Source organism: Mixophyes fleayi, chromosome 1 (genome assembly GCF_038048845.1).
Source record: "Mixophyes fleayi isolate aMixFle1 chromosome 1, aMixFle1.hap1, whole genome shotgun sequence".
Lineage (NCBI taxonomy): Eukaryota > Metazoa > Chordata > Amphibia > Anura > Limnodynastidae > Mixophyes > Mixophyes fleayi.
Window position 1 is genome coordinate 161,920,245 of NC_134402.1, and position 25,960 is coordinate 161,946,204.

Here is a 25,960-nt window from a genome sequence, read left to right on the forward strand (position 1 = left end):
TGTCCCAGGTAAAGCAATCTGAACAACTGGCTATAACTGGTGTCACCTTAGTCATTTAGCAATGAATACACCATTTCTACCACCACAAAGGATTTATTATGGTATCCTTTAGTTCACCAGAACCACTTATTAATGTTTCACACTTAAATCATATACACATGTAGCATGAGCCTCCCTGGGCTTCGTAAGTCCACAAAGAATCACAGAGAACATGCTAAATTAAATTTATTAAATCTGAAAAATGTTTCCAAGGCTTAATTACAAAATAGTTAATGACAAGACATACAATAACTTTGCACAAATAAGTTTCAGAAAATAAAATAGGAAATAAAACCAGAGTACTACGTACTAGTTAAGACTTGGGGGTAAATGTATCAAGCTGAGAGTTTTCCGGCGGGTTTGAAAAACCAATCAGATTCTAGCTATCATTTATTTAGTACATTCAACAAAATGATAGCTAGAATCTGATTGGTTGCTATAGGCAACATCTCCACTTTTCAAACCCGCTGGAAAACTCTCAGCTTGATACATTTACCCCTTGGTGTGTGAGGGAACACAATTGAGGAAAATAAGACATTTCAGTCTTGATAGAATCACTCATGAAAATGCACACGTTATTGCATTGTCTAAGGCAGAAGATTTTAAATCCTTCTTACAGGTTCTTCACCCCCACCTTAGGAATTACATTTTCAGTTAAGTCAGATTGATTGCAAAAATGACACAGAGCTTTCCAAAGTAAATTATCGATCACTAAAGCTGGGTACACACTACACTGTTTTCGTCCAATAATCGGCTCAAACAGCCGACATACGACCACTTGTTCAAAAGTAGGGTCAGTGTGTACAGTGACACGATGGTCGAAAGTCTGCCCAAATGGACGATTATCGCCTCATTTGGTTGGTCGTACCGTTTAATATTTTCGTTCCAATCTCGTTTCCGCTGTGTAGTGTGTATAAACTTCTGACCCATCCACAACAGTGAGTACGAAATTACAGTCATTGCTCACGACAACATGGCTGTAAAAAGTCGCTAAAGGGACATCCGCTCTTCCCTTTATCGTCCTAAACAAGGCTAGTGTGTATGCAGTCCATGGACCGAGCGATCGGAGCCTCGGTCGCATGTAAAATTGTTCGGCATAAAAAGTTGGTCGAAATTTCTGTAGAGTGTACCCAGCTTAACATATATGTTTGGCCAACTCACAGAATCTCTCACCTCTACTCTGCTCGAGTGGCTAGATGGTTTACAACTTTGGGGCTTCAAGCTCCTCCAAGACCCTTATCTATCCCAGGCCTGGCTAGTTTCAAAAGATTAATGACACTTGCATAAGTTCAAAGTCATGTCATCTAGCAAACTACACGTTGAGATTACATTACAAGGTTACTTAAAATATTGACATTGTTATTTTTTGAATTCATGTATGACAATCAGTCATTAGATATACTACATAATCGTCACAATATACTATATGGACAAAAGCATTTGGCAACGCCTATTAATCATTCTGAAGAGCTCAGTGACTTTAAGCATGGTATTGTGATAGGATGCAACCTTTGCAATAAGACGGTTCATGAAATTTCATCCCTGCTAGATATTCCACTGTCAACTGTGATATTATTAGAAAGTGGAAACGTTTAGGAACAACAGCAACACAGCCACGAATCGGAAGACCATGTAAAATCACAGCGGGGTCAATGACTGCTAAGGCGCATGGTGCGTAAAAGTCGCTGACTCACTGATTCCATAGCTGAAGAGTTCAGAACTTCCATTGGCATTAATGTAAGCACAAAAATTGCGCAGCGGGAGCTTAATAGAATGGGTTTCTATGGCTGATGCTGCATGTAAGCCTCACATCACCAAGACCAGTGCCAAGCCTCAGATGGAGTTGTGTAAAGCACACCGACACTGGACTCTGCAGCAGTGAAACGTGTTCTGTGGAGTGAAGAATCACACTTCTCTGGCAGTCATGAATGGGCACAAATTCCCACAGAAACATTGTAAATCTTGTGGAAAGCCTTCTAAGAAGAGTGGAAGCTGTTATCGCTGCAAAAGGGGGACCAACTCCATATTAAAGTATATGTATTTGAATACAAAGTCATTACAGTCCCAGTTGGTGTAGTGGTCAAGCATCCAAATACTTTTGTCCATATAGTGTATATACCTTTTCTACTTTTGGAGCCATGGGTGGGTGATGCATTACACGTTCTGCAGAAATATAATTTATAAATAAACGTATTACTGAGTAGCTAAACCCCGACAATACTTACCATTAAGAGCAGGACTATTAATTATGCTCTTAAGGGGGCAATGCAAGCTTGCGTTGCCCCCTTAAGACCATAATTAATAGTCCTGCTCTTAAAAGTGACGTCCATGCGGCTGCCAGGATCTTAAACCACTGCAATAGTTATACGTCACTTTTGTAAACAGTTGCAATAAACAGTTTATCGGGAAATGACATCTTCGGAATAAGGATGAAGTCAGGAATGTCACTTTTGCTCTTCCACTGCCGGGGTAAGTAGTGTCGGGGTTTAGTTGCTCGATATTACGATTACCACCATGCACATGAATAGAGGAACATGGAGATAATAAACAGGCCAGAGCCCTAAACACTTGAGATGGTCAAGTTAAATAAAGATAAGAATGAAGAGGGACAGAGAATGTCCCACACAGGGCTTGGTAGATATTATTTGTATGCAGGAGACAGCCCAAAAATGTAGGATACAAAAATATTTTAACATTTTTTAGATTTTACAGACTATAAGAAAAAAGTCACATGCCTCTAATGCAAAGGAATTAAAATATTATGTTTTATTAACAGTATTTTTTAATTATGATTGCTTGTGTCCTTCAACAACAGTGTACACATCTATGCTTTTAATGTCTTCAGCCCATAAAAAAACAGATCTTTCCACTGGAAACACATAGAAAACACTCCACTGTGTACATATTCACGCTTAAAACATGATGATCCCACATAAATAAAAAAGGATAGTCCCTTTATCCCACTGGAGACATATAGTTAACAGTCCCAGGTGTACATATATATATGGTTAAAGTGCTATCATCCGATGTAATTATTTGTTATACAATTTACCTTAAAAAATATATTACTACAGTATAATATTACACCCTAAGGAATGCTATATATACAGGTTCGATATACTCCTTTATTATAATATGCCTGGCCCATACACAACAGACTAACCTATATATAAATAAATATATATATATATATATATATATATATATACACATACACACACACACACACACTTCATATTGTAAATTATATTGATATTATAAATCACTTGGGAGTCCCACAGAGTTTTTATGTCATTCTTATCAATATTTAAAAGCTTTATGTTTGTTGTAGTTTGTAAAACTGAAATGAAGATAAAAAACTAATACCATCCAGTGCTTTGGAGGTGAACTGCAGGCAATCACTCCCATCTGTGATAATCCTTTTAGTACATCCACCCAAAAAACGACCCTGTATTATTAAGGCTGGAAACGAAACTACTGAGCAAACAAAACGAAACACTGACTAACAGTGCAATTGGTTGGGGGGCTGGGAGCTTGTAATGCAAGGCGTCGCCAAGAGAGTCTAACCTTCAGCCTGTAAACAGGGAGAGAAGGCTGCAAGTACAGACAGAGAATAGCCTGTATTTATTAGACTGACAAAGCTACAGACAAGCATTGCGTATAGCCAGATCATCGCACAGAAGAATATCCTTTTGTTAGACGAAGGAAGACACGAATTACAAAATAATATATTCATTTTGCTAACTAATACACATCACATCCTTGGAAGCTGCTCTAATAAACAAGGCAGTTTCTCATTGCAATCTTTCAGTCATCGCTTTCTCCTCTATAGGGTGCGGATCTTTGTTTTGAACACAGTGATCACACTGTCACTTAATTTCCTCTGTGACTGACAGGCAGCTGTGGCCTCTGCCTGGCACGTCAGTGTCTGCCAGCGATATGGCACGGTGGGCAACGTATTCATGTGGAGCCCTGTCTTTGCTGCTGCTCATTGCCAGCATTGCGCTGCTGGTGGCCCACACCTTCATGGACACAGTCGAAAAGGAGGTCAAGAAGGTGAGAGCATTTACTGTACTGTGTGATGGTCGTTGTATTCGTAGACTGCTTTTTTAATATTGGACTGCTAGACAAAAATATTGATGCATGGTCTTCAGTGCCACCAATCAGCACAGTGAATTGGATTAATTGTTATGAGTTATAAGCAAGTGTGTGTGGCTCCACTTGTATCCTTAGTCTCTGTTTATTTGTACAGAGAGTTTTCCATATCATGTCTTACTAAGCATGATACTTTATAGTTATCATTTGTAAATGTTTTCCAGAGAGTCCCAGGTGACTTGCCAGTTGATTGACTGAAAGTCAGTAATAATAGTTGTCTGCCAGTAAGAAAAATAGAGATCAGTAGAAAAATAATGTAGCTTCTGACAGTCGGAGATGACACATTACATTCACTACATCAATAATTTTGAGTCTGAGGCAAGGTATAGGACAATATTTAAATTTTTCCCTATACACTGTACAATTCCCTATACAGCACAGTAGCTCAGTGGTTAGCACTTATGCATCACAGCACTGAGATCATAAGTACAATTCCTGACCAGGGCCTTATCTGTTTTGGAGTTTGTATGTTCTCCCTGTGGGTGATCTGTCACAGGTAGAGCACATGATCGCAGGGGGAATGAATCCTCCACCCCTGCGATCGGATCCTGGTGCCTGGCTGTCACGGTGACAGCCAGGCTGAAGACAGAATAGCGGAGACCAGCGGCGGGCCCCAGGTAAGTCTGCGCTAAGCTGTTGTACCGGGGCCCCTGGTGAGCCCGGGCCCGGTACAACAGTACCCCCCGTACCCCCCTGATGGCGGCCCTGCCCCTTCATTTAAGATCCTTAATGAATCAGGCCCCTAATAATTAAATGTGTTGGTTAAAAAAAAGGTTGGATCTCCGCAAATTCTTATAAAGCTCTCCATAAAGAATATCTTCCAAGACTTGGCAAACCTGATGCAGTTTTAAAGATTTGCCACTGGAAATGTCTATATTTTTGATTTTATGACCACTTGAAAAATCCACATTTAAAGTGTAATATGATCGTCCTGGGTTCTGTAAAAAAAAGTATATGATAATGCCAATCCGTCTGTCAAGCTTGATTAGTGAACCAAAATGGAAAAAACTAAATCATTTATAATAATTGATGTCATAAATACAACAGAACAACATCCCCAAAGCCAAATAGCCACTTTTATATTAACATACAAAATCTTCAGATTCAAATTGCTTTTTCTAGTGTAGTTTAGAAAAAATTAAACAATCTGTGGGTTGTAGCATCTTTGTTTGCACAGTCATCTATGCAGCAGGTTTCATAAATGACTCACAATAAATAGTATATCATAAAATGTACCAAATGTTGACGGAGCTATTTTAATAAAGGGGCAACAGAGGTATTTTCTCTGGGTGCACCAGGAAGGGGTCCCACCATTGCACTTCCTAGAAATGGAGCCTGGAAAAGTAAGGTTCTGAAAGATCTTCTATTTTCTGCTTCTTGGTGTACTAGGGGTATCTTCTCTTTAAGGTGAATTATTTAACCTTGATGATCCTAAAACCCAAGCATAAAATTGTACTAATATTAACCGTAACATTATAGTTCTTATCCAACCTCTAATTTAAACCCTGATACGCACACACAAACTCTCTCAAACATACAATATAAAGATACATTGATTGGACTCTGGGCCACCACGTGCGGCCAGTGTGCACTGAGTATACCTGTGTGTGGAACTGTGCATAGCTGGTTGATTTTGGTGGAAAACATTGTCTCAGACATCATTCCCATAAATGTTAATTTAGTTTTAGATCGGGTGACATCGACACTGACATATAGGGGCATATTCAATTAAGCTGGCACATCGCTGCTACGTGTAGCTGCGCATAAAAAGTGTCAATACTGTACCACAACATTGCAGATTTTCCTTCGCAACCCCATAGGGGAGGGGAGAAGGGAAATCCGCAATATTGCAGTAACATGAAGTGCCTTTGGGTCCGTTCCAGAGGCACTTTGTGCTTCATTGAATATGCCCCGGCCAAACCACACATGCTCTGAGTCATTGTTATCCTGGAAGAAATGCGGCATGGGGTAGAAGCGATTGACATTGCCTTCTAAGGGAATGTACCCAAATCATGCCATTTAAGTACACCCATGACATTACCACCAGAGCCCTTTAATGCTGAAATGAAACACTCAGTTTTTTAGCTTGGTGCCATACATGCACCTACTGGTGTATTTATCGAGAACCTGTTCAAGAACGCTGCTAGGTAGTCTATTACCACTGAATTCACAAATGTGCATTGTCAGGTGTGATGAGTTTGTGCACTGCAACCTAACTATGATACATACATGTTTTATATTCCTAGGATTCATTCACTAACATTGAATTTAGGTACAAAATTAGAGCTGCAATCAATAAGTGATTATTTTTTGCCTGACTAACGCAGGTCTAGTTTAGGTTAGAAAATTAAAGCACGAGTCTGATTGGTTGCTATGGTTTAATGCAAAGTTTAGTAAATTAGATTTTCTGGATTTTTAATAATAATAATAATATCCCTATAATTGTCCCCTAGTTACAGTATTCCAGAAAAATCGAATCAATTGAATATGGAAGTAAAGCATTTTGGGCTCTAGTGTCACACACTGTTAAAACACTGTGCTATACAAAACATGTCTGTATACATTCAAATAGTACTATAATTCTGCTTTTTATTACAAACATTGCATCCATGCAAATATTTGCTGTATATGTTTATAGTAACTTCCGTAGGCTGAAAGAACATGATAGAGTGTTGCATATTACACACAATTAGGTTTGTTGTATTTTCCCTATGTCAATCTTAGGTGCATACATATTGGTATGTCTGCACAAAACAATGTTATTATCTTGACAGCATAATGCTGTGATGATGCAAAATGACAAACACATGTCCACATATTTGTGCCTTTTCTGCCATTTTACTCCATATTTTTGTACCCACTTACAGGTAGGGTTTACAGTGTATGTCAGGGTTTCCCAAACCCAGTCCTCAGGGCTCCCTAACAGTGCAGGTTTTCCATATCTCCTTGCTGGAGCACAGGTGTATTCATTACTGACTGACACATTGTAACAGATCCACAGGTGGTTCTAATTATGTCACATGTGATCCGGAAGACCTGCACTGTTAGGGAGCCCTGAGGACTGGGTTTGGGAAACCCTGGTGTATGTTATTCTCCCTCTCTCTCTGTTTGATTACCAATTTTGACCGGCCCATGAATTATGTCTGCAAGGCTTCTCATAGAGATTGTTTAATTTGTCTCCTACTAGATTTGAGTAAATCTTTCCAAGTATGTGATTGCCCATTATTATGCTATCTATATTATTGCAAATGTTAACTGTCCTCATCAATATTTACCTAGCAGTGAAGATCACCTGCAGAGTGCATAAAGGCTTCTCCTTTAAGGCAAATGGGCCACAGTTAGATGAATGATGTTAAAAGAGTTAAATATTTACTCTAATAAGCACTCCACCCTGAAGGGCTGCATTGCAGCCCCAGTGACCCCACTGAGTAAATACCTACTTAAGTGAGATGGAACTTTCATCACTTGTGCATATAAAAATACTTAGCAAGAGTCTTAAAGAGCAAGTACAGCCAGTATAGCAACATACATCATAGGCTATGTATTAATGAGCTGAGTAATTTACTTGAATTCACAGTAATGTTTATACTTAATTAGGGGTGTGCACTGGCCACTTTTGGTGTTTTGGGTTCTGATTAGCTTGAGGTTTTGGGTTCTGATTTGTTTTGCCAAAACACCCCACGAAAGGTTTTGGTTTCTGATTTTTTTTTTTAAAAAAGTGCTAAAATCCATATTTTTGGTTTTTTTTCACTCCTACACTATTATTAACCTCAATAACATTAATTTCCAATAATTTCCAGTCTATTCTGAACACCTCACACCTCACAATATAGTTTTTAGTCCAAAAGGTTGCACCGAGGTAGCTGGATGTCTAAGCTAAGCGACACAAGTGGGCGGCACAAACACGTGGCCCATCTAGGAGTGGCACTGCAGTTGCAGACAGGATGGCAGTTTGCAAGAGTTTGCTAGAGGTGCAAGATGGAATTGTCCTTGGGCCCTCCCACCCACCCTGATGTTGTTGAAATAGGACATTCGCACTTTAACAAACCAATCAGGAACAGTGAACGTAGTTTAATCTCTGGTACTAATATTTCTGGACTGCAGGAACAGTGAACGTAGTTTAATCTCTGGTACTAATATTTCTGGACTGCCTAGCGAAGTGGAATCTCAACGGGATTTGGTACTGGGGACACAATACCTCCATCAACCGTCTAAATCCCACTCCACTGATGGCGGACACTGGACGCACGTCTAGCACCAACATAGCTGATACAGCCGCAGTTATCCGCTTTGCAATAGGGTGACTACTGTCGTACTTCGTGCTCATGGCAAACGACTGTTGGACGGTCAACTGTTTGGTGAAAGACGTAGCGTTCTTACGACTTCCCCTCTGGGAAGATGTTGACTACCAGCAGCAGCAGCGGCAGTAGTAGGCGTACCGCTGCAGGATCCTCCGGAAGAATCCCGGATTGAAGAGGACTCAGTCATGCCGGTGACATGGCCTGCAGGACTATCTCTGATGGAGATCGTGGAGAAAGTTGACGAGGAGGGTGTTGCTGGTGTGTATACAACAGGACCAAGGGATTTAGGTGTCCCTGGACTGCTGACGGTCCTAGCCACAGGTCCTGAACTAACCACTGAATTATGAAGGTTCTTCAGGTGACGTATAAGGGAGGATGTCCCTAGGTGCCCAAGATCCTTACCCCTGCTTATTTGAGCTTTACATAAGGTACATATGGCCATACATTTGCTGTCCGGATTGGGATAAAAATAACTCCAGACCGAAGAGGTGGATTTTTTGGTCTTCTGACCAGGCATGATGATGGGCTTTTTCATCCCATGGACAACAACTGTTTCCCTCCCTGGTGCCTCATTTAGGATAACCACATCAGCATCCTCCGCGTCAAGTTCCTCCTCAGCGCCAGCTACATCAATATCCTCCTCCCGGTGTACAACATTGACACCTTCATTAGCCAAATCTGTAACTGGACTGTGGGTGATCCTTCCAGCATATGCAGAGGGCGTGCTGCAAATGGTGGAAGGAGCCACCCCTTCCCGTACAGTGATGGGAAGGTCAGGCTTCGCAACCACCAACACCCTTGGTCTCGCCTTGGGGATTTGTGATGCCATCTCTTTAGAAGGCAGAGTTGTTTGCTGTGTTGTTGATGACAGCTTAAGTCTCTTAAATTTTTTAGAGGGGGGGGAGGAGGAGGGCTTAGATCCTTGGGTGAAGCTGAACCACTAGTCATGAACACGGGCCAGGGCCTAAGCCGTTCCTTGCCACAACGTGTCGTAAATGGCATATTGGCAAGTTTACGTTTCTCCTCAGATGATTTTAATTTTCTTTTTTTGCTAATTTTAGTGAACTTTGGCTTTTTGGATTTTACATGCCCTCTACTAGGAGATTGGGCATCGCCCTTGGCAGACGACGTTGATGGCATTTCATCGTCTATGTCATGACTAGTGGCACCAGCTTCAGCATTAGGAGGAAGTGGTTCTTGATCTTTCCCTACTTTATCCTCCAAATTTTGGTACTCCATTATATGCAGCACAAGAGAGCGTACCCCTAAACCACACACACTCGGCAAAGCCTTTACAAATTATCTGCGGCACAGGAGAGTACCACTGGACTGGAGTTATACAGCAGTACCTATTTTTTGGTACAGCAGCAACAGTGAACGTAGTTTGAAATTGCAGTACCTATTTTTTGGTACAGCAGCAACAGTGAACGTAGTTTGAAATAGCAGTACCTATTTTTTGGTACAGCAGCAACAGTGAACGTAGTTTGAAATTGTAGTACCTATTTTTTGGTACAGCAGCAACAGTGAACGTATTTTTATATATATTGCAGTACTAATATTTCTTGACTGCAGGAACAGTGAACCTATTCATATATTGCAGTAGAAATTTTTATAGACTTTTTTTTTATAACTTTTTAATAATTTTTAAATAACAATGGCACAGGACACAGCATCACTGGACTCAGCAGGACAGAGCACTGGACAAAGCACCACTGGACTCAGCAGGACAGAGCACTGGACAAAGCACCACTAAACTGATCAGCAGGACAGAGCAGAGGATCTCCCAAACAACCACTGAAAATAAATAAGCAAGACGTGCTCCCAAACAACCTCCCTCTTCAGTGATCACAGGCAGAATGAAGATGGCGGCCGCGAGCGGGGAATTTATGACATCCGAGTCTCGCGAGATCCGACGCGAGACTTGGATGTCATAGCCTCGTTTTGGATTGATTTGGCGGCCGGAAGTACCCGAACAGTGCTCGGATCCCCAGAATACTAGGTTCCACAACTACTGCATACTTATTTTTAAGACCATTAACCCTTAATCTGCCTCCTCATAATCCATAGATCGCCTCATACAGCATAACACACAACATGGTAACTGAATGACAATATAAAATAAGAGTACTGGGGTGTGTCCAGGACATTCGCCCCCTTTGGTGTAGGGGAAGTAATAAATCAAAGTAGAGACAATGAGATGAGTGGGTGCTTGCGGCCAGCTAGTGGTGTTAGAAGTACATACAGGGCAAGAGATGAGAAAGAAGGATGGGGGGGGCAATCCTGAGACCTAACTGAAAGAATGAGAAACACCCAAACAGTTCCAGTCCTCATCACTCAAGGGTCCCAAGTCTTGTTCCCATCCCTGTCGCAGCCTACCAAAATCGTCAAGAGTAAGAAGGGAAAGTACGTTAGCATAGAGTATTGAGATGGTTTTAGTGGAACCCACCTGCCTAAGGAACGAGCAGAGATAGCTTGGGGTAAAGGTGACATGAATACTGCCAAATTGTGCCATCAAAGCGTGGCAAATATGTTGGTATATATAGAATAGCTATTGGGTAGGGTGGAAGTCCAATTGCAACTGTGCAATTGATTTAGGGGATTAATGGAATATAATTGTCCAAGAGAAATGGTTCCCGAAGCACATCATTTAGGGAGCTGCCGTAATTTGAAAAGCTCATTGAGCATATTATCAGCCCATAGTGGAGTATTAGTATCCAACCACGCGGGTTCCAGTGCCTGCCCCCTTTACAATATTCCAAATCACCAAAGCCTGCTTAAGCAGCGGCTGGTTTGTTCTTGTGACTCGGGTGCCCATTAGAGCCTGTATGAGTGGTCTATCAAACCTTGTACACCTTCTAAAGAAACTCATCATGTAGCTGTCAGGGAGTCCCTTGTCCCCTATCCACCCGATATTCTGAGCTTTTACATCAACAGTGTTGCTACCCTTTGGAAAATGATTAACTTTTGGGATCTTATAGATTAAGGTGATTAGTAATGTTGACAGCTTTGTTTATCCTTTATCCAGCAAAGAAAACTAATTATCTTAATATAAAGTGAAAAATAAGTGTCATATGCTGTAACATGGGTTGTTTTCTAACATGGAGTTGAAATGCTTTTTTATTCGTGTAAGTTTACTTAAATGACTGCAACACACATTTAATGGTGCACTCCCACTCCCAGTCTTAGGCTGATCGATTTTACCAATGACTGAAAAGAAAAAAAAAGTCCTGATCAGTTGCCGATTTATGTGTATACGCTATACACGTTTTGCAAGATTTACCTTCAGATCTGTGCTCTTCATCTGTCATAACCATCAGCTGAAAAGATTGTGACTCTAAACGCTATGAGGATCCTGCTCTTGAGTGCATACACACTGGATTGGATTGGATGGAGGTTGATCCTTTCCTGAATCCGATTTTAATTCAGTTTAAAAATCAAATAAGACAATATGATGTGCTATGGAATGATAATCGTTCATCGTTGCAGTGTATACACTAATGTAATATCAGACAGTCGTTTATTGGGTCATCGGCTTAATAATTGGCTGAAAACCCGGTAGTGTGTACCCAGCCTTAAAAAACACCCATGTAAATTCATTCAGCATCTTCATTTGCAGGTTTGCTCTTAGTCTGGAAATGTGCACCTTGGAAAAAGTAAAAATATCACTGATTCACATATTACAATTATATATATATATATATATATATATATATATATATATATATATATATATATTTTTTTTTTATAAAATATTTATATAATATATAACATTTTATTAATATTTTAAGACATTATCTATATTTTATAAATATCTCAACCTTTTCTTTCAGACTATAGTACTAAAAAATGGGACTGAGGTGTTTAAAGACTGGATCAACCCTTCTCCTCCAATTTACATGCAATTCTACTTTTTTAATGTTACCAATCCAATGGAGGTCCTTGCTGGAGAGAAACCTGTTGTAGATGAAATTGGGCCTTATACTTACCGGTAAGTGTGCTGAAGTCAAGATACTGCTGTAGAATATTGTGTAGTATTGCTTCATATGCACATCGGAAAACCCAGAAGATATATTTGCTTTGCTAATGTAACATTTTATATTTGTTCTCTTTATAGTATGGATAACAAATGTAAACACTTTACATGTAAAAATGTGTTTGAAGATTTGTATTTAACCATATGTTTGGAGTTCTTGCATTGCTTCTTCTAATTTATATGAGCTTATATTAGTAATCAAACTCTGTTTTATATTTATTAACCTTTAAAGGGCTAGAAATCCCAATTTTGGTCTGATAAATGCCACTTTGTGGTAAATTCAAACAGTCACAATATCCTCATATGGTTCCCAATATTTATATGTTCCAGAGACGGTATGAGGTTTAGTACATAAAAGCATGGTGTACAGTAGGTAGACCTAGGGCACTGCACTCCCTTTAATATATATACAACCATGGTGCAATGTAGGTAGACATGATGCACTACACTCCCATAGTACATAAAAACATGGTGTACTCTAGGTAGACATAGGGTACTACACTCCCTATAATACATAAAAACATGGTGTACTCTAGGTAGACATAGGGCACTACACTCCCCATAATACATAAAAACATGCTGTACTGTAGGTAGACATAGGGCACTACACTCCCATAGTACATAAAAACATGGTGTACTCTAGGTAGACATAGGGTACTACACTCCCTATAATACATAAAAACATGGTGTACTGTAGGTAGACATAGGGCACTACACTCCCCATAATACAAAAAACCTGGTGTAATGTAGATAGACATAGGGCACTACACTCCCCATAATACAAAAAACATGGTGTAATGTAGATAGACATAGGGCACTACACTCCCCATAATACATAAAAACATGGTGTACTGTAGGTAGACATAGGGCACTACACTCCCCATAATACAAAAAACCTGATGTAATGTAGATAGACATAGGGCACTACACTCCCCATAATACAAAAAACATGGTGTACTGTAGGTAGACATAGGGCACTACACTCTCCATAATGCATAAAACCATTGTGCAATGTAGGTAGACATAGGGCACTACACTCCCAATAATACAAAAAACCTGGTGTACTCTGGGTAGACATAGGGCACTACACTCCCCATAATACATAAAAACATGCTGTACTGTAGGTAGACATTGGGCACTACACTCCCATAGTACATAAAAACATGGTGTACTCTAGGTAGACATAGAGCACTACACTCCATATAATACATAAAAACATGGTGTACTGTAGGTAGACATAGGGCACTACACTCCCCATAATACATAAAAACATGGTGTACTCTAGGTTGACATAGGGCACTACACTCCCCATAAAGACAAATCTTGATTTCTGCAGCAAAATGTAGATGTTCAGTTCAGAATTTGGCGCAAACAACATGAACCCCATGGATCCATCCTGCCTTGTCTCAACGGTGCAGGGTGGTGTTGGGGGGGGGAAAGTTTTATTCGGCTCCTTAATGCCAAATAAGCATTGTCTAAAGGCCACAGCCTACCAGAGTATTGTTACTGATCATTTTCATCCCTTTATGGCCACAGTCTGCCCATCCTGTAATGGCTGCTTCCAGCAGGATAACACGCCAGGTCACAAAACACATGTCATGTCCAGCTGGTCCCATGAAGAGGACAGTGAGTTCAGGGTACTCCAATGGCCTCCACATTCACCAGATCTCAATCTAACAGAGTCCTTTTTGATGTGGTGGAAATGGAGATTGATGAAAGTGCAGCCGACAAATCTGCAGCAACTTCCATGTCTAGCACCTTGTAGAATCCATACCACAAAGAATTCTGGGGGCTAACACCTACCCAGTACTAGAAAGGTATACCCAATTAATTGGCCACTGAGTGCATATACAAAACTCAACGGGAGAGTTCTGATGGTGTAGTATGTTCGGAATAAATGAAATCCAAATGCAGTATTTATCCTATTTATAACCATTGGCGCTCTCCCTTTTAGATTCATCTTTTGCTGGATGGTGATTTACAAAATTTGTCTTTTTAAAGATTTAATTAATTTATGTATCTTAGTTATTCAGAACAGAAAAAATAGGTTTCTATTCAGTGTCTCACTGTCATCTGCCTCTAGGAGGTACCTTAGTCAACTACACACTAGCTGATTTATTCAGATAATCTCACAATAGTATAGAGACCTAACCAGCGCTGTTTATCTCTCAAATTAAGATAAGAATAAACATAAAAATACTTATATTCAATGATGCGTGGGACAGATGTCGTTCACAAGTCTTCCATGTTGAAAGCAGACGTACATATATGAAAGAAAAATAAACACAAAATAGTGCAACTCTGTGTGTACATGAGCGTGGTATAACATAATAACTAATCAACAATAATGCAGAAAGTTCTTCTATCTTGAATTGCACATGTCAGTCATCACCACTCTTCCCCTTATGTGCAAGCACGTACACAAAACCCCACTTGTGTTGATTCATAAACATGTACTTTGTCTCGATATCCATCCAACATATATACCTCTCCCACAGGAAACCTAATAACAGGATAGTTTTTTTAAACTTTCGTATAACGTGACTCGAGTAGCGCTCTCTATATAACAAAATGTGACAGCTAAATTAACAGTAATAAAATAGATAAACCAGATGGCAGGTGTCTTAGGGCCTGATTCATTAAGGATCTTAACTTGAGAAACTTCTCATTTCAGTCTCTTGGACAAAACCATGTTACAATGCAAGGGGTGCAAATTAGCATTCTGTTTTGCACTAAAGTTAAATACTGACTGTTTTTTCATGTAGCACACAAATATCAACTTTATATTTCAGTGTACAAATAAGCTATCAAGTATTTGTGTGCTACATGGAAAAACAGCCAGTATTTAACTTATGTGCAAAATAGAAAACTAATTTGCACCCCTTGCATTGTAACATGGTTTTGTCCAGGAGACTGAAATAAGAAATTTCTCAAGTTAAGATCCTTAATGAATCAGGCCCTTAGTTTTTATTTTATTACTGCTGATCAGGCAGTCACATTTTGTTAACCAAACCAATATATGGTATCCTAAAATTTTTATTGTTTCAGAGTTGCATGCCAGAAACTCATATAATTTTATTTAGCTTCTCCTTAATCTGTTTATGAAAGTCTGACAATCCCAACAATATAATTCAATCTGCTTGAAAAGAACTGCATAATTAGAAACTATTTTTAATTTGGCTTCTGACCAGGTGCTGATCGCCAGATGCAAGCAGTCATTGCATTGTTTAAAAAAATTCGATGTTGTTAGCCTGATATGGGCATCTTGGTTTTGCCTACTATGGGGAGAATTTTTGTGGCGATTATGGCAACCTCAATCATACATGCTTTGGGCATTTGTAGGTAATGAGGACACAGTGCTTGAACAAGCATCCATGCCGTTGCAGGTAGTGTGAGACATTTTTTTTGCCTCAACAGAGGGAAAGCATCTAGAGTTCTTTCCCTCAAAGTGTTTAGTGACTGAAAAGGGGGTTGTGGGGTATAGCTTCTCCTTGTGGCAGGTTTTTCCTCAGACCCTGACTCTAAGAAGGCTAATGTACTTTTGAGGTAATCTTTTTTTTGTCATAACTGTTTATTCCTCAGATGAGAAGGAACTATTTTTTTTTTTTTGTTAAACCTTTAATTATGATTGTTTTTAATGTAGCAGCTACAAACATTGAGACTCCTTTATAGTTGAGTGAAATTTGCGTCCTGAATGTACAAGTAACATGGTTAGTTTGAGTTGCACATTTATTGAAATATGTGCAACTCCAAGACTATCAACTTGATGATAATCAGTGGCGTTATATATTAAATAGATAATAAATACATTGAAAAATAAAATGTTGTGAAAGTGAAACAAGCACCAGTGCTCATAGCATGTTCTGATGTGGGGGGATGCCATGTTGGTTGTCCTCTGGCGTGGGGTACATTATAAGGACACTGACTAATCTGACAAAACTTACCCCAACATGATGACTCCGAAGGGCTGCTTTCCGATGAGAATCGATGACGACTGCTGTGGGAACCGACTGCATCCAATCATGAGGAATGAAGAATCCAGCGTTGCGGATGTAAGTGACGTCATGAAGTGATTGGTTGCAGTCGCTTTCCACAGCAGTCGTCATCGATCCTCATTGGAAAAGAGCCCTTCGGAGTCATCATGTCGGGGTAGGTGTTGTCGTGGTAGTCAGTATCGATATGCTGACTATCACAGGTCCACTGCAGCTGTAACATTAGCAGATTGGAGCTGAATTCCCTAGAGGAAACGGACACCTTGAGTTATTGGTTTTTTTTTTATATATAAAACAACTCTGAGCTCTTCCCAAAACCCCTGGGCCATGTGTGTAATTGTAGAAAAAATGTTAAAAATAGTATTTTAATATGTGGCACTATTGACCCACCAAGCCTTAGCAGCCATTGACAACTTGGGTATACTGGCACCTGTAGAACTACAATGCCAGCATACCCGTGACTGCCAGAGCATATTGGTGCTTGTCGACCTACATGTCCATGTGTTTCCCATATTGAAGTGGATGAAGGATAGTACAGCTGTAACTACTCACATCGACAGAATGCTCTCAGCAGATGAATATGCTGATCTTGTGTTAGTGAGGGCTGCCTGTAACTGGGGTACTATCATGTTGTGAGGGTTAGAATGGAAGCAAATGTGAAGTCACAGACCGAGAGTGAAAAAAGCACAGAGTAGTGACATGACATGCAATTGTAACCTCATCACTTCCACCTACTACCCTTTAGTTTTCAAATAAGCTGTATCCACTTGCACCGATCAGTCAAATCTAATAACCAGCAGGATCTTATAAGCAAGCCAGAAAAAAATGTGATTCTGTTGATTGCAATACTAATTATTCCCATAAGTTCAGCCCCAGCAATAATTTTTTTAGCTGTATGGGATCTGGGATTTGTCCAACATCAGGAAAGTTTCAAGGCATATGCAGCCTAGGCATACAGGATGCACCTCTGTCCGTTTCCATCCTCCAATTCATACAACTACTGATAATATAAAAGGATGTGTGTGGGGTTACTAGTAGTCAACATGTTCGTTAAGGCAGGGCAGTCTATTAGTAAAAGTTTGGCTTTTAAGGAGTGTTCTCTAATCTCTTCACCTGCTCTCTTGTCAGTCGGACTCCAGATCATTGCCAATCCCCCCCCCCTCCTTTGCCTCATACACATACCTTGCCACTAGCCCATGGCCTCAAGCTATTGTATTGTGAGAGGGTTACCACAGATGAGTAGTATTAACAGAAAATCTCTGGCAGTAAATAAGGTATTTATGGAGCAGAGCTGGAAAAAAATCTCAGTCTGCCTAGTTTCTTGAAGAGCTCAGCATACAGTAAGTATATTAATATACTGTATATTCATCTGTGAATATTTCCATTAGGAAAATAGGAGGAGGAAACATGAAGCTTAGAGCCCTAAATTATTCCACCATGGAGGACTAATTATTGTTATTATGTCTGTTGTCCACAATGTCATGAGTACTGGGAAAATAGAGAATGTAGATAGAACAGAAGTGATCTAGGCCACGATGTGTTTGCTTCAGTGTGTTCATAATACGTGTAAACCAGATTATATCTTCACAAATGTAAACAAGTGCATATAAACATTTATTGATGTAAAGGTTACATTTGTTTATGGAAGTCATCTGTTTTTGACAGCTCCAAATTATCGCTTAAATGTATATTTGTACTGTGCTAGGAACTTTAACTAATCTCCTGATTAAGTAAACACCCAACAGCTGACTCAAGTCTATTGTGTCCAATAGCACACTGAATACTTCGCAGATCAACTTTTTGGCTTTGGGGTGTAATTCAATTTAGTACTAAAAATATTGACTCTGGGTCATGCTTGCCTATTCTCCCAAAAAACTCTTGAATTTCCATGCTCACGGATCCTGCATCTCCTTCTTGTAGAGAGGGCGGGCCTTAATGACGCGATTTGTGTGATCTTGGCCCCGCTATGCACTGGCGATGATGCCTTTGTGTCATTGCATAGCATACAAGTATGTTCTGGATGCATATTTTTTTCAACTCATTTACATAGTTCTTTGTAAATTTGTATGTGGTGCATATGTATATTTAAGTAGTATATTTTGATGTATTCACTATTCTTTTAGAGAGTATCGACCTAAAGAGGATATTGAGTTTCTTGAAAATGGCACTGAAGTGTCTGCCGTCAGCCCTAAAACCTACATTTTTGAGCCTGGCAAATCTGTGGGGAATCCAAACACTGACTTTATCCGAACAATTAACATTCCACTTATGGTAAGTTTTAATTGTGTAAAATTGTAAAGGTTTAAAATAGCACTGATGAGTCTTCTCTATTCATATGTTTAAAAGCATTTGTATTACAACACTAATAATATAATAAAAATATAAAAGCAGAATTCAAAGTACAGGCGAGTGCAAATAATAAAAAAGTGCATCAGTTACATTGAATTTTTACCAGGTAAGTTTGCTCAGAAACCATGAAATAGATAAAGCTATACCAGACCCTCCAACATGACCCTTTCCTGGCAGTCCGAAATGCTCAGCTCCTGAACTTCCTGTTTAATGTACTGTTACATTACTTGTGCTAAATGAATTCATTAATTCATATTCAACAACATACCTCTACTAAATTAATTAATTAAAGTAGAAGTAACTGCAATGGAAATTAAGATCGTGGGGTAAATGTATCAAGCTGAGAGTTATCCAGCGGGTTTGAAAAACCAATCAGATTCTAGCTATCAGTTATTTAGTACATTCTACAAAATGACAGCTAGAATCTGATTAGTTGCTATAGGCAACATCTCCACTTTTCAAACCCGCCGAAAAACGCTCAGCTTGGAGTAGAGTATTTTTTTTTTTTACTGGTGGAAGGGGTGATGTATGATGGTAATGTATACTAGCAGTTGAAAAAAACATTTGAAGTAACCTGTGTTCTATAAAACGTAAAAAAGTGTTATAACATGGCTGCAATAGATGAAGTTGTATATATAAGATGTTCAGCATTTTGCAATTTAGGTACATATTTAAGTGTTCTCTTTAGGAAGAGGAAGGAAACTTAACCTAGGTCTCCTGCTCTCACCTTCCAGAATGTTATGTTATTTTCAGTGGCTAACTTTTCATTTACTACTCATGGAAATACCTTTTTTTATATTATATATGGAAATGCACATTTACAGATGTTCTTTATATAAACTAAACAATTATTGCCTGCTTGAGAGCAATTATGATTCCTCTTGCACTCAGTGGACTTTGAATACATCTTTCTATCTGCTTGGCTAGTATTGATAGAAATCTTTATACACACAGTGGCACCATGCTTAGCATTGCTGCCTCTCATCACTGGGATCATGGGTTCAATTCGGACCAGGGCTTTATCTGTGTGGAGTTTGTGGACCTGATGCATCAAGGGATGTAAAGAGCAATTTTGTGCGTTTCATCTGCAAAATCACTCTACGCATGCCCAGAACTATATGCTATTTAATGCAGCCACGTTCAGTTCATCTTCGAACGCAGAGGATACTTACTACAGCCTAAGATTTCAGGGAGGGAACAGGGCAGGGAAGGGGCGTTTGACCGTAGTCAGTCTACAGTAAGGTCGTGTCAATCGCAAGCACACGCAGCAGCATATGATTCAAGCCCTGGGTATCTCTCAGTTACTTGTTTTTTAGCCGTATCTCTTGCTCCAGCTACAGGTCTAGTCTAAGTTCCGATTACTGGGGATGACGGCTGAGTATGTATGCGAATACATGTGTTTGCAATCAGGAGAAATTGTGAAAATGTATTTTTTGTACAGTAAACATTCATAACCTCTTAATAAATGTATGTCATGGAAGGAAGAAAAAAATGTAAAAAAAAAATATATTTGTTTTAATTTAAATGGTGACATTATTAATTAAATCACATTACATATGTATTAAACATGTCCTGCAGTGCCCTGTCTTGTAGAGCAGAGTAGGCCTGCACACAAAGTCATCACCACACGATTCTTTAGATCCGATCCTTGTTGAATTCGGACATACAAATACACGATTTACGTGTGTTTTAAAACAAATGCACATTGCACTCAGCATGCGTGCCTTGATGAATCAGGCCCTGTATATTTTCCCCGTGTTTGCGTGGGTTTTTCTGGTTGCTTCGGATTCCTCCCACACTACAAAGACATACTGGTAGGTAATTAGCTTCTGACTAAAGTGCTACGTAATATGTAGGCACAATATAAAGAACTTTCAATAAATAATAATACACATCTGCCAGGGAAGGCTTTTTGTTAGTTAATGTAGAAGAACACAGATCACTGTGCAAGCAACCATTGGAAAAAAAATCTTGGAGAAACTTGGTGACATCAGCAAGTGTTTCTACCAGGCTTTAAAGTTGTTCTCATTATCTTGACTAAGGTAGTACCAATCTGAAGACTTCCATGAGTTTGCCCCTGGCTAATTAGACAGCTGAGTTTGTACCACTGTTGTTGGTAATGGGACTGCTATCTGTAAATTACCTCTACATTTATTTAAGTTCAGAGATCTTCTACATATTTTTATTGGTGTCAGATCCATATATATATATATATATATATATATTATATATGCAGGTGCAATTAATTTTGAAGAAAGATATGAAGATATGATACATGTTACATGCAATAGTTTGAAAAATCATGTTTATTTTACTTGTTCTTCTCTTAATGTCAGACAATATTGGAGATGACAAGAAATAAGAACTATTTTGAATATATAGTACCAGTAATTAAAGCAGCATTGAAGACATACAAGGAAGGCGTCTTTGTCACTCGACCCGTCCATGAATTGCTGTGGGGATACAAGGACCCATTACTTTCTATGGTTCACGTGCTGATGACGAATGTTAGTGACACGTTTGGTCTGTTCTACAAAGTAAGTTTTATTCTTTTTGTTTTGCAAACAAACAAAATATATTTGGATGGGTTGCTTAAAAAAAAGAATGATCCTGAAGTTGTTCAATACATTTATGAATAGGAGTGTTTCATATATTTATAACCAGATCACATTTCACAGTTTAGTTTAGCCAAAAATATTTGAATTGCTTTGTGTACTATAATGTATGTCATATTGTTTTTTTAGGCTTTCTTTTTGTAGCATAGTGAAATAAATAACTTTTATTGTGACTGCATTATACAGAAAAACATGCAAAATTAGCAAAGAAATCACTTTTCCATAATCTCTCTGTTAATTATTTAGTTAGTTCAACCCTAGACAATAAATCTAGTTTTCCCAAATATCTTCCCAAATATATGCAGCATGTGTATTTTATATAAGGTATGATGGGCTTATAAAGATAGACTTTATTTTTTTTATTATTCAGAGAGTCTGAATAATGAAAAAAAAAGTGTTGTCCGTATTTATAGATTTAGTGCAACCATAACAGGCAGTTTACAGTCCACGTATCAGTGCTGAGTAGCATGGATGATCTAAGACAGTTCAGGTGTTTTTTTTTATTTTATTATGTGCTGTTTTCCTGGCTTTTGCTTGGTTTTTAACCTTATTTACAGTAATAATGTAATTATATCACTGCTTTCCTAAAAATTGTAAGCCTATTGTTTTATTTTAAGCTTATTGACTATAATCTATGTCTGTAATTTTCATTTTGTAAATAATGAGGGACAAAGTTCCCTTCAGCAAACTGCTGTTTTAATAAGTTTATGTATGTTATTTTTGTAAAAACGTTTTTTACTTTGCACATGTCCTATCCTCGATCAAGGCACCACTACAGTGAAACAGCTGGTTCGTCAAACAGAGCTAAGATACTTTTTTCTAGAGATGCTCAGGCTCCGTTCTCTGAGAACCAAGCCCACCCGAACTTAGCAGATCCGAGTACTGAGCCGAGCCGGCTCGGTACTTTCGTGCTCCCTCGGAATTTAAAACAAGGCAAAACCTCATTGTTGCGTCGCAGGATCTTGCGAGTTTTGGATTCGATAAGTACCGCCCTCCACGGCGATCCAGCGCCATTTCACAGAGAGGCACACAAGGGGTAGCACGTTTCTTGGCAGTCTCTAGTTCAGTTGGGCAGCGTCATAGCTAGAAAAGAAAAAGGCAGTGTTGTTCAAAGTCTCCAGTGACATTCTACTGAGTTACAGCTCACACAGAAACAGGAGAGCTTCATTACTCCATTGCTAATTGTCATTGCTGAAATAGAAATAAGAGGGCTGGCAGCCTTGTTCTAAATCTGCAGTCACATTGTACTGTATTATATAGCTAATACACAAACAGGAGAGGTCCATTGTCTATCCACGAGTGCTATGTGTAAGCCTGACCTTTCTGATAGTGTACCCATAAAGAAGGCCCCTTTCTGCATTTTTGCAGATGTGTGCATGAGCAGCCCAAATGTAGCCGGTGATACACAAATTGAGGATGCCACTTTGGAATTCCAACAGGATGAGGGGGATATTTGTATTGCTGATGAGGGTACTAATTAGGATGATGTTGTTTGTGCGAGTCCTGCTCCAGTGGAAGCAGTTCTTGCACGTGATAAGACGAAGGTCATTGTCATGCCTGGGCATAAGACCAAAAAATCCACCTCTTGTGTGTGGAATTATTTCTACCTAAATCCTGACAACAGTTGTCTATCCATTTGTAGCGTTTGTAAAGCCACAGTCAGTAGAGGTAGGGACCTTAACCATCTAGGACCCTCATCCATGTTACTCCATTTGAAGCGAGTTCATGGCAAGCTGTTGGGAAAATTGTTAACTTATGCTAAAAAAAATAACAACAAGCAGTCCAGCATCAGCTAGGTCCCTTCTCTCAGCTAGATCCCGACACCTGCAATCTACACCCACAACACCTTCCTCTTCAATATCCTCAGTAGCGATCGGAGTTAGTCCTGCATCTAAGTTGCTAAGGCTAGATGACTCCTCCACTATCCTGGATTCCTCAGAAGAAGTCTTGAGCGTTAAAACACTGCTGCTGCTGTTGCTGGGGGATCTTCATCCCAGAAGCAGATCAAGAAATAGACTACTAGTAGTTTACAACAATTGACTGGTAAACAGTCCTTTGCAAGAGGAAGCAAGTATGAAAGCTGTCACCCAGTCGCCAAGCGGATCACAGACTCCATGGCAACTATGCTAGTATTAGATCTGCGTCCAATATCCACTATTAATGCAGTTGGTATTAGACAGTTACTTGAGGTCTTGTGTCCCGTTATCAAATTCCATCACAACACCATTTTGCTAGAAATGTTATTCCTCACCTCTACCAGAAGGTTTGTAAAAAATTAATTATTGCGCTACAAAATACAATTCTACCCACTGTACACTTAACCACAGATATGTGGACAAACGGAACTGGGCAAACTAAAGATTATATGACTGTGACAGCCCACTGGGTAGGTGATTTACCTTCACCAGCAGGAACAGCAGCAGCATGTACCCAAGTACGTCACATTTTTCAGAGGCAGGCTACTCTGTGTATCACCGGTTTCACTAAGAGGCATACAGCTGACAATCTGTTACAAAAACTAAAGGATGACATTGCAACATGGCTTATCCTGCTATGTCATTTCTGATAACGCCACCAATATTGTGAGAGCATTACAGCTGGGTGAATTCCATCACACTCCCTATTTTGCTCACACAATAAACTTGGTGGTGCAGAGATTTTTTTAAAAATGACAGGGAAGTGCAGGAGATGCTGTTTGTGGCCTGTAAAATATCTAGACATTTCTGGCATTCGGCAACAGCATGTAGGAGATTGCAGCAGCTACAAGAGCAATTTAAATTGCCCTGTCACCAACTGAAGCAAGAGGTGGTAACAAGGTGGAATTCCTTCCTTTATATGCTATTTGATGATGAAGGAGCAGCGAAAAGGCATCCACGCTTTCTCCACAAGCCATGACATTGGGCAAGGAGGGGGGATGTATTTTACTCAAGCGCAGTGGAGAGTACTTTCCGTGTTGTGCAAGGTGCTGAAACCATTCGAAGTAGTCATCTGTGAAGTGAGTTCAGACACTGCTAACTTGAGCCAAGTGATTCCCTTAATTAGACTTTTTGGAAAAGCAGCTTGAGAAACTGAGGGAGGAGATTAAACAAAGCAATTACACTAAGTATGTCAGACTTGTAGATCAAGTACTTTATTCTCTTCGCTAGGATCCAAGAGTTATCAAAATCTTGAATCGGATCACTACATTTTGGCGACTGTGTTTGATCCTAGGTTTAAGAGGTATGTCTTCTCTTTGTTTCCAACTGACCCACATCTGAAGAGATGCAAGGAACTCCTGGTGAGCAAGATGACAGCTCAAGTGTTACGTGACAGTATGGTGTCTCCTCCTTCAGGTCCTCAGTCAACTGCTGCTAGGAAAAAACTTAGCTTTCCCAAGAGACCCAGGGATGGTGCAAATGACTCAGCACAACTTTTTGACATCTGGTCTGGTCTAACAATATTGACCAAAAAATGTAACACCTCTGCTGTAACTCCACCTGAATCAAAGGATGGTGGAGGATTATTTTAACGATCGCATAGAAATGGGCACATCAGAAAATCCTTTTACATACTGGGAGGAAAAAAAGGGAATTTGGAGACCCATGTACCAACTCGATTTGCACTACCTAAGCTGCCCACTCTCCACTGTGTACTCGGAAAGAGTTTTTAGCACAGCCCGGAACCTTGTCAGCTATCGGTGTAGGAGGCTACTTCCTCAAAATGTGGAAAAAATTATGTTAATAAAAATGAACTACAATTTCCATGAGGAAGGCCTTTACCGCCAATTACATCAAAATATAGAGACTTCTGTAATGGTGGATTCCAGCGGTGATGAATTAATAATGTGTGCGATGATGTACACATTGATGAGGCTGAGGATGATTACAACAATATCTTGCCACAGTAGAGTTCATTAACAGCGGTGTTACCTTAGGTGCCTAGTCGCTGAAGTGCTTGGTTTGTTAAAGTGTGCATGTCTTTTTTTTTTTTTAAGATCCAACATAAAGGTGGGTGGGAGGGCCCAAGGACAATTCCGTCTTACACCACTTTTCCTTTCAGCTACTGCTGTGTGCCATGTTACCTACATGTGCTGTATACTGTTGTGTGCTTTGCAAAAATCAAAGACACCCATTCATTACGCAGATGACTCAGCACAACATTTTGACATCTGGGGGTAAATGTATCATACCCCGGTTTTTTCAACTCGCCGGGAATCGGCGAGTTGACAGATAAAATTTAAAGCGACGCTGGCTTGTAAAGGCAAGCGCTGCCTTTACAAGCCAGCGCCGCTTTAAATTTTAGCTGTCATCTCGCCGAACTCCCGCGAGTTGAAGAAACTGGAGTTTAAAACATTTACCCCCTAGTCTTGTCTACTGTAAAAAAATTGACCAAAATTAGTGACACCTCTGCTGTAACTAAACCTGATCCTATTACCAACTATCAACATCCAAAGAAAGGTGGAGGATTATTATTATTTTTTTTGAACGGAATAAAGAC

General features: G+C 39.5%; 1 protein-coding gene across 1 annotated transcript in view; it reads left to right on the forward strand.

The window, feature by feature from the left end:
- The first annotated feature begins 3,459 nt into the window (after positions 1–3,459).
- Positions 3,460–25,960, forward strand: part of SCARB2 (scavenger receptor class B member 2) — a 54,240-nt gene continuing 31,739 nt past the window's right edge. The window contains exons 1-4 of the mRNA XM_075202741.1: positions 3,460–4,095; positions 12,326–12,483; positions 18,644–18,791; positions 21,206–21,406. Of these exons, the coding sequence (XP_075058842.1) occupies positions 3,979–4,095; positions 12,326–12,483; positions 18,644–18,791; positions 21,206–21,406 (624 nt within the window). The 5' untranslated portion in view covers positions 3,460–3,978. The remainder of the gene's footprint in view (positions 4,096–12,325; positions 12,484–18,643; positions 18,792–21,205; positions 21,407–25,960) is intronic.